The 10,526-nt window shown below is 43.7% G+C and overlaps 1 protein-coding gene across 2 annotated transcripts in view; it reads right to left on the reverse strand.

Moving 5' to 3' along the window:
• Nucleotides 1–8,932, reverse strand: part of BEND7 (BEN domain containing 7) — a 48,364-nt gene extending 39,432 nt beyond the window's left edge. For both annotated transcript variants that reach the window (XM_039730857.1, XM_039730856.1), the window contains exons 1-2: nucleotides 8,801–8,932; nucleotides 4,233–4,316 (exon numbers count right to left, since the gene is read on the reverse strand). In XM_039730857.1, the coding sequence (XP_039586791.1) occupies nucleotides 4,233–4,316; nucleotides 8,801–8,861 (145 nt within the window). In that variant the 5' untranslated portion in view covers nucleotides 8,862–8,932. The remainder of the gene's footprint in view (nucleotides 1–4,232; nucleotides 4,317–8,800) is intronic.
• Between the last annotated feature and the right edge of the window lie 1,594 nt (nucleotides 8,933–10,526).

Consider the following 10,526-nt stretch of genomic DNA (forward strand, 5'->3'; position numbering starts at 1 on the left):
GGGTCGACTTCTCTGTGCATAATTGGAATTGGGCATCCATGTAACTAAACTGAGGGGTAAACACACACTGCCCAAAAAAGTGATCCCAGGTCTTTGCCAGCACACAAGATTCTACACTGAAGAAAGAACACAGGCAACAACATCCTTGACAAATTAAAAACCTAAACCCCAAGTCAACAGGGAGGGCAGTGGTCATGAATGGTCAGAGGGTCACACAAGCAACACGAGTTACAGCTGGAGAATTTGACTCTGCTAAACTAACATGTGGGGACACTGAAGCTAAGTTGAGGCATCTTAGCAATGCTCTAAAACATCACCTTGAAGCACTGTCCTGTGTTCATGTCACCACACAAAGCACTAGAATTAGATATGCAGGAAAACTGGATCGCCCTCAAATCAGACCTCTTACTCACAAAGCACTGAAACAGATGGTTTGATAACCCTGCCTAACTATGAGACAAACAAAGTTATTAAACCCCACAAACACTAATGTAAGCAAGGAAATTTGCAGAATCAAAACCAGGATCAGACCCTGAGACCATGCAGGCTTTTGGGGTTACTTCCCTGGAAACTGGGTCATACCAGGTGGCCCAGCCACCACTCCCACCACAAACAAAGTAAATCTTTGGAAGAGCCTGGTGAAAGAGTTTCAAAACACCCAACAGGAGAAGCCACAGAAGCCCAAGTTACACACTTTCATGCCATGCTGTGTCAGCAAAATCACTTGGGAAAGGACAAGTGAGCAACTGTTCAATAAATGTATATATTAATGGGGTCATATAATTAAAAAAGTAATAATAGAGATGCATCAACTTCCCCCAGTCCTTGGAAATATCCCAGGCCAAGACCATGCCTTAGCCCCAAAGGGAAATACTTTACCAAGTTAGATCATTAGAGAACACAGATACATAAACTTTTATGCAGTCTTAATTACAGAAGCCACTATTGCAACAACCAGACTTGGGATATAATCCTATTAACAGTAACACAAGTCTGTGAAGTTACTTGTTAAGTCAACTTCTTCCCTGTGAATAAATTGCAAAGGATATAATTTCTGGGACAGAATAAATTCTTGAAATTAGTGAGTAACTTATGCATTGCTCCCCTGCTCCAAGAACACATTATTTATTTTTACCATGACACAGAGAAGTTATTAATCTGCTGCCTCCCATTTCAACAATGCGAAATGCTGTAAAATGCACAGACACCTGCATTACAGTACATTTCAGTTCCCCTTTATATCAGTCATAAACATCTCTGTTTTGGACATCTCTTCAAAACAAATGCTCCAAGCACACTGTGCGTAGCATGCAATTTTATGAAACTATAAAAGTTCTTCACTGTTAATTACACAGACAAATGTCTCATCACACATTTGATTACCAGGATAATATAATTAGTTTTCTGCATTAACCTTTCAAACACAGAGCCTGAATTTCAAGTTGAAAGGATTGTAAAAACACTCAGTCTGGAAGTATATTGTATTTCTACTTTTTTGTGTTGGTAATAAAAATATTAAGACTAAAAAAAACCTATATGGTGTATACAAAAGATTTTTTTTTTAAATAGACAGTGTAAGTTTAATCATGACTGTCCACAAGGTGTACATAGTCCCTTCAAGAGCTTGTAATATCAAGTCTGGGCTAGCAGCCCTGTGACTTTACTGGAAAAACAGAAGTCAGATCTGTTTTAAATTTCACCCATGTTTGAGGTTTAAGCATTTCACTCTGGGCTGCCTCCTCCTTCTCAGGCTGAGCAGTCTGTCCTGGTACCAGATAACTAAGCCCTTTCCTTCAAAACAAAAGACATGCCAGTCCTCATCCACAAAATATAGCAGTGATATTCCACATTCCCCTGGAATTTTGTAAAGACTGTGGTTAGCATGTCCTTCATCTACAAAGATGTGACTTCTTGTTCATCATCTTATCAGAACAAAGGACTGGGGGAGAGGACAAGCCACCACATCCCCACTCCCAACACTGCACTACATGAGAAAACTTCCCAAGCTCTATTCAGATAGCAGTTGGACTCTACACCATCAGAGGTCATATCCAGTACCATGTTCCTTTAATTGCACTCAAGCTTTCTCCAGTTTTCAGCCTACATTTACACAAAGCTGTATTGTGCCCATCTATGCTGCTGCAAAAAAGACCATCTAGGTTCATCGGGTCTTTCTTGATGTCTCATCTTTATTTTATCTGTATTTTAAACAAACTGGATTCTTCTGATTTACTCATTTATCCTAGCAGCTCCCCTCTTCTCAACAGCGGTTTTGAGCAAACCATGCTCAGCTGTGCAACAAAGGCATTTCCACATCCCATTCATCCTAAAGCTTCACTCATTTATAGACTGCCACTAACATTTTACCTTCCCTAAAGGTAATAGTTTCAATGCTGTATCATAGCATCCATTCCATACTAAAGGCTGCATTCATGCTGAGGTTTCAACTGCTGATCCCATGAATCACTTAAACTGGAGAACAAACTTGACTCTAATTCACCAAGTTGGAATAAACATCCTTCAGAGATACATTTTGGCATAAAGCAGTGAAATCAAGTGAAGCAGTGATTATACCCTGACTACACCTGATAAGGAAGATCCTTGATAGGATTCACATTCTTAAAGGTTAAATTCTGACTGACTCTGAAATAGGTGAACTTGAGGCACTTAAATGCCAGAACACTTTCAGTCACAATGAAAAGCTGGACTTACTAAAAAAGGAAAACCCAAACAAATCTAAGGACAGCACAACCAAGCCAAAATCAAGATCAGTGGGTCTGACTCGCACAGACTTCTGCACATCCTTGGAGCACCTGGCTGATGCCTAATTCTTGCCAAAGCTTCAAAATCAAGATCGGTGGGTCTGACTCGCAGCACAAATGTCAGAGCACAGACTTCTGCACATCCTTGGAGCACCTGGCTGATGCCTAATTCTTGCCAAAGCTTTTCATGACTCAGAGTTGGAAGAAAAAGCATTTCAAGTAAACCTGTGGTGGAGCTCACTCCATCAGGTTTATCAGACTTCACCAAAAGTGCTTACAGAAAATGAAATCCAAACACAAAGCACAGCAGTGGCCTTTGCTTCTCCCTGGAAATGGGTGTAAGGAAGAAATGCTTGCTCAAATGGTGAAAAGCTGAGAAGGCAGCTCCCACTCCTGTTTTAACACATCCTCCTATTCTCTCTCATTTGCTTCTGACCTCTAGAAGAGGATGTGGCACTATGAATTTATAGGAGACAAAGGCATTTTGCATGCAGAGTAACTTCAGGTGCCAATTCCCACATTTCAATGCTACTTGCTGGCTCCAGGGGGCAACACACACAGGCTACAGAAACCTTAAATCACCCCACAAAAATGTTTTGGCTCCTGGTGCTGGAAAGGAGAGGCAGACATTCCCAAGTTTCTTGGTGCAAAGGCATCTGCTTTCTCCAAAGCCTGAACAAAGTGCTCACAGCTCAAAAAACTGGTCCCTCCTTCTTTGAATTTAGCCTGCCAAATCTTTACCAAGAGGGGCTTTATCCAGGTGAGGTCCTGGATGCAACTGGAAGGGGACAGAAGCAGGAAAGGAAGAAGCACTCTGCAGCTGAGGAGTTATACAGGATAAAAAGCACACAAGAAAGGTAAAGGTTCACTGATAGCCAGGCTCTGATATGCTGTAATACATATCATGCTGCAGACTCTATATTACTTCTGTATTTTCTTTACACATTTTCAACTGTTGATTTAATTTAATTTTGCCATGCCAGGATTAGCAGGCAAGCTCCAGAGGTGAAAGGACATTACATTAAGACAGCACATTAATCCTCTATCCCACCCAAGGCAGAAGCAAAACCAAACAAATAGCAGCTTCCTGGAAATTGAATTTCTGTTATCCAGATGTCAAAGATGTAATACCCCAATTACACAAACTATTGCCAGTGAAGCATGCCAGGGAATATGCAATGTAAATGGGGTGAGCACAGAGCTGCAAAACTGCAGAGTCAGCATCTGGCTCTCTGAGTGAGTGATAATTAGCACTGTGTGTAGACACTAATAAACATTTATGTCTGAAATTACAACTTTTAGCAGTGTTAATAAAGGATATATTGGCAATTCACAGAATAAAAGGGTCTTGAAAAGAACGTCATATTAAACAATGGCAGGCGCTTTCTGTGCTTGCACAGAGGTTTTTTCCTCCCTAATTGCAAATGGCCATGCAATGTTGCTCGAAAATTAATCAACACAAGCACATACCTAAAAAAACTGGTTGTGTTTCTTTGGTCTCCCCATTAACATCATTGCTGTAGTCAGAGATCTTATATATCTCATGATGGTAATCTGGAATGAAAAACGATAAAAAAAATTAGAATTCAAGTGATCTGGAAAAAATGAACACTGAACACATAGCTACAGTTTTACTACACAATTTATCAATATATCTGCAGTTTATTTCATGTACATCAAATTAACCACAGAAAATGTGCTCTGTATCAACACCTCCTAAAAAACCTTTGCTCACACTGGAGAGACTCAGCTCAAATATTTCACAGATTTCAGGGAATAGCTACGCCTGCCCTAAATTACTGTGTTCATTTTCACAGCAAATTATCCCACCAGATGCCAATTATCTGGCTTCTTGCTTTACAGAAGGAAAGCAGATTTATAATGAAAACTTTACCTTCCCAGAAACCAAGGCAAACTTTCAAACTTCACCTCAGTAAGGAATCAGCAATGTACATCAGGGCTGCACTGCTCAGCTGGCTTGACTCATACTGATGTCACTGGCCTCCCAATTCTGAAGGAAGGAGGATCAGTGGGTACTTTAGGATATTCACCTATAGAAATAATTAATGCCTCTGATGACCTGAAGAATTAGCACTGGCATCTCATATACAGAGATGTTATAAGATATTAAAAAAGATGTCACTGGCCTCCCAACTCTGAAGAAAGGAGGATCAGTGGATACCTTAGGATATTCACCTATAGAAATAATTAATGCCTCTGATGACCTGAAGAATTAGCACTGGCATCTCATATACAGAGATGTTATAAGATATTAAAAAAAAAATCACCACTGAGTTTCTATTTTAAATAGAAGTATATTTTGCTGTCAAGGTCTCTGTTGTAACACCAGGCAGGTGTTCACTAAAACCAGAGCTTTGTTTACACAGAGATAAATAGTAAATCCAAGTAAAAAAAGAAGTATCTAAAGGCAGCTCTCCTGGATGCTATTTCTGACTCTGATATTGGCACACACTCTGTCCTTCAGTAAACCACTCAAGACTGAACAATATATTCAGTGTCTTGAAAGAGCCACCTCCCCACCTCACTCCTTCCATGCCCTCCCAGTTCCCAACGCTCTCAGCTACTCCCTCCTTAAACTGGTTTTATGTTTACTTGCCTCACAAAAAGTGAGGCAGAGATTAACTCATGGAAGGGACTTTGGGAGGATTCACTTAAAAGGTGTAACACAAGTGGAGGGTGGCATAAGCAGCTCCTGCCAAAGCAGCACACCTGCACCTCTGACCAAACAGGCACAGGACTGGAAAAGTCTCCTGGAAGTAATTTTTTTGTTAGGTGCTGTTTATTTGTACAGCAGAATGTCTCTAAGGCACAAGAGAAGGAACAACCCAGTATGTAAACTAAAATTGAGCCTAACACAGCAATTCTAGAGAATGAGAAGGGCCTGGAAAGAAAATGAGGGGGAAACAACCACACCACAGAACTGGAGAGGTCAGCGATGAGGCGCTGCACAAAGGATTCCTCTGCTTCCCGCGTTCCTGAGCACGCCCAGCCAACAAAATGGGTAAAGGTGAAGCCTGAGATATGCCACTGAGGAAGCAAAAACTTCTTTTATGAGACTAAACTGGCAGGATTTATGCTGCCTTCCATGGTCACTAGCTGTCCTGTTGAGCAGAGGGTGTGATGAAGTGGCTTGGTGGGCACCTAATGGCCAGCCAGTCGGGGTCTACCTGCCACACTCTGCACCTCCATCCTCCCAAGGACATCCAAGATCTGTGGAAGCAAGTAAGTGGAAACTAGGACTTAAATGACTTACAGACTCATGGTCCTCAGATATACAGATTACACCCAGTTTCTTCTCTAGCACTTCCCTGTACACCCAGGTGGTCACAATATTCTTCTGGTCTGCAGCTGCTGCCTTAAAGTCACCACATTTCACCCCAGAAGTGGCTGCACTTTAGCACAGCAATGGACTTTCTCTTGATTTGGTCATTATTGATCATTGTGATAAGGTGATCAAAGTAATTTTTGGGACAGAATAAGCATTGTATGGGCACATATCAATAGCAGACTGATAATCAATTCATACAGCATAGCCTTTTCTCTTTGGTTTCCTATTTCTGCCTTGGATGTCACAGTCCAGGCACTGGAAAACTGTATCAATTTCACAACAGTAAACACTAAACTGTGACATTACAGAATAACTCCTGCAAGAGGCAAAGGCCAATTACAAGAGACAACTATTTATACATAATTATCTTTCTAATCAACTGCGATAGAAAAGAGTATCAGAGTGCAGACTCACATACAAAACCTGATTTTTATCTCCTCCATTCTCAAAGTAAAAAGACATAATTTTCTCTCTAGCATATGCTTTTACTGTAGCTTTGTATTTGACTCTCTACATCCAAAAAGAGACCACAGATAAAATATTATTAATAATGTACCATCATAACTGGATTTACCTATTCTTCTGGTCTGCAGCTGCTGCCTTAAAGTCACCACATTTCACCCCAGAAGTGGCTGCACTTTAGCACAGCAATGGACTTTCTCTTGATTTGGTCATTATTGATCATTGTGATAAGGGGATCAAAGTAATTTTTGGGACAGAATAAGCATTGTATGGGCACATATCAATAGCAGACTGATAATCAATTCATACAGCATAGCCTTTTCTCTTTGGTTTCCTATTTCTGCCTTGGATGTCACAGTCCAGGCACTGGAAAACTGTATCAATTTCACAACAGTAAACACTAAACTGTGACATTACAGAATAACTCCTGCAAGAGGCAAAGGCCAATTACAAGAGACAACTATTTGTACATAATTATCTTTCTAATCAACTGTGATAGAAAAGAGTATCAGAGTGCAGACTCACATACAAAACCTGATTTTTATCTCCTCCATTCTCAAAGTAAAAAGACATAATTTTCTCTGTAGCATATGCTTTTAGTGTAGCTTTGTATTTGACTCTCTAAATTCAAAAAGAGACCACAGATAAAATATTATTAATAATGTACCATCATAACTGGATTTACCTATTACAATAAGGTTAAATAGATTGTCTCATACACTGAGGCATATCTAAACCTGTAAGAAGTGGCAACTGGGATTTGGCAAAATACTTATTTCTGGAAAATACTCTTTTTACAGGCCCATTAATATGGAAAGAAAAAAAGAAAAATTTCAGTTTTGTTCTTCCACGTTTTGCTTTCACCACCTCCACGCTCCAGCCCAGTCATGCACTAACTCTGCCTCCAAGTTGGGAGCATGTTCAGTACCAAAACCCCACAAACCAAACCTGTTCTCTGTAAAATTACAACCTTGGTAGTTTGCTAATGGATACAGACCTCCAGTGCATTTCAGACACGTCTGGCAAGTCCCTGCCCCTCTAGTTTTAACAGGGACCATGTGTGATGCCCCAGACCCCCCCACCACCATACAGAAGTCATTATTTACAATTCCCACCAAGTGAGCCTATTTGCATCTTTGAATTTCCTTGCTTCAAACGTAATTTTGCAGAGCACTCCTCAGACAGCACTCGTGTGTGTGTCCCCCTTTTCACCAGCGTGACATTACACCCCAGCAGTCACCTGCCTTGAACTTGGCATGCAGGACACACACAGCGTTTCATGGAGATATTCCCGTCCAATACTTGGGAACACAAAAGGAGAAACGATCTCGAATCAAATCCATCAGGGCAAAAACAGCTCACGGGTGGGAGAAGGGATAAATCCCCAACCAAAATAAATCCCTAGGGCTGGGAAGTCCACCTGTGAAAACGCCTACCAGCGGCTCTATCTTTTTTCCCCTTTAATTAAAGAAAACAACAAGAAGAAGACTGAAACACAGAGCTGTGCTTCTTGTCCGACATGAATTCAGATATTTCTCCCCTCACGATCCCTTTTAAAATATCCTCTTTTCCAAAAGCAAACACACCCCGAGCGAACAAGTTACACGCCAGCGGCTCTCCCCTGCCCACGTACAATTAATTACCTGCGTGGATTTTTAATAAAGCGATCTCGATTCAGCTTTTCTTTGAAATACACGGATGTACACAGCCAAGGAGAGGAAAAAAGCCACCCCAAATACAATAAATCCACAAGAGTTGAATACTAAGGAGGTCTGTCGCGGCTCAAGTGTCATTATTTTTTGCTCTCTTCCCGATTTTATCTTTTCTCCCCCCCGCCCAAGCAGGATTCACCACGAAACACGATCCAACTTTATTTTGTGCAAGGTCTGCTTGGAAAAAAATAACACGTCCACCTGAGGTGGTGGGGGGGAGGTCTGAGGTGGTGGTTTTGCAACAACACGTAACACACATGCAAAAAAATAATAATAATTAAAAAAAAAAAAGAGAGAGGAAACGGGAAGGGGGTGAAAGAATTAAAAAAAAAAGAAAAAAAAAAGGCGTGCAATGGTTTCGGGGAGTTGAGGCAGAGGATTGCGGAGTTGAATAACAGAGCCGGGAGGGAGCGGCGGCCCGGGGGCGCCGGCGTTTCATAACGCCCCGCTCCCCCCGGGGCAAAAGTCGGGGCTGCCCCCGGCCGGCGAACAAAGCCCGGCCGCCCCCGCCTTACCTTCGTTGACCAGTTTAAAGCTTTGGGATTTCCTGCTCCTCTTCCTCTGGGCGAACTCCATGGTGCGGGCAGGAAGGAGCGGGGCGGACACAGGACCGAGCTCCGTCCCTCCGATCAGCAATGCACGCGGGGGTTGGGAGAGACGGCGGCTCCGGCGGCGAATAAAGGGATCCGGGACAAGTTGGCTCCGGTCTCCCCCCCGCTCCCGCCCCGAACTTTGAGGAAAAGCGGGGTGCGGCGGGGGGAGCCCCGCGGGGGCGATGCCGCCGCCTTCCCCCCCGCCGGCTGCGCGGCCGCGGCCCGGCGGCGAAGGGCGGCCCGCAATGGCTTCGCCGGCCGGGAGCCGCCGCCACCCCGGGGCCGGCCCGCCGCCACTCGGCCCCGCCGCGGGCTGAGGGCGAGGGGCTGAGGGGCAGCGCCATTTTGTGTCCCCCTCCCGCCGCGCTCCTCGCACACGGGCACCGGCGCTGCCCGCTCGGCACCGCGGTGCTGCCCGCGGCTCCCCTCAGGGGCTGAGCGGGGGGAACTCCTCGTGTTTAGCGGGACCGGGCCAGGGCCGGCGGGGAGGGGGTTGAAGTTGGCGTGCGGAAGCGGGTAAACCTCAGGAACTGATGGCAACACCTGTTTGTTGCCGTGTTTTACAGGGATTATCGCGGCGATGCGTCCGCTGGTGCCATGGACCGAGGCCTGGAGAAGAGCGCCGAGCCGCCAGCTGGGCTGAGCTCTGCCAAACCTGGATCGCCTTAGCAGGAGGAAGGGAGTCCCTCGGCCAGAAACTGGATCGCCTTAGCAAGAGGAAGACAGTCTCGGCTCTCCAGAGGAGCGAGATTTAGGGCGTCTGGCAGCCCTCCCGACGGTCACCGTGAGGTCACTGCAGCCATACGGCTGGCCCAAACACAGCTGAAATTAGTGCTTTGATTTATTCACCACTTGACGCCTTCAGCCACACTTCCAGTTTGCTCACTGTGCTAAATTCACTGAGGGTGGAGTGGTTTTTTTTTACAGCCGAGAGTGCTTTTGCCTGTTGCCTGTAGAGAAAGGACCCAGGCGTTTACAGTTATGACTAGTGATAACTGCAAACACAGCTCCGATCTTCATCTTGTGTTTTACATGTAGTCAGACTGTGTTGTGACAAGGAGAAGACTGTGTGATACTTGCATACGCCTACTTGAACAGATGCAAATGCAGATCTTGCATTGGTCTCCTCAGAGTACCCAGGAGAATCCCGTTAGCTCCAGTAATATTGACCAACCCTATCACTCGGAATAATGATATAAAATGAGCAGGAGGGTAGCAAATTGAATACTAACAGTAGTGATTTGTATCCTAACTGTGTGCATGGACGTAGTCTGACCTGAATTCTTCAGTGCAAGGTGCCATCCAGACACCACACAGAGGGTATACATGGTTCTGAAAAGAAAAATTGGGAAATAGCCTTAATGGTGAAGCAATATCAGAAAATATGCCTAATGGTAAAATTTATTATATGCTGGAAAATTAAATTCACGAGGGAGGTTATGGAAACCTCACAGATTGGGTAGGGGTGTAATTTTCTATTAAATTGCTAAGTGGAAAATCCCAGAGGCAATCAGTATGCTACTTTTGGAATTTTCCTAAACTTCTCTGCAAGACTTTATGAAAGGAAACTGGGCTAACGTACTATTTAAAATCCTGCATTATATATTTTTGGGAGGATGCTGAAGCAGCAAAGGTAGATGGATGTCAT

Source organism: Passer montanus, unplaced genomic scaffold (genome assembly GCF_014805655.1).
Source record: "Passer montanus isolate IOZ18808 unplaced genomic scaffold, ASM1480565v1 scaffold74, whole genome shotgun sequence".
NCBI classification, from domain to species: Eukaryota; Metazoa; Chordata; class Aves; order Passeriformes; family Passeridae; genus Passer; species Passer montanus.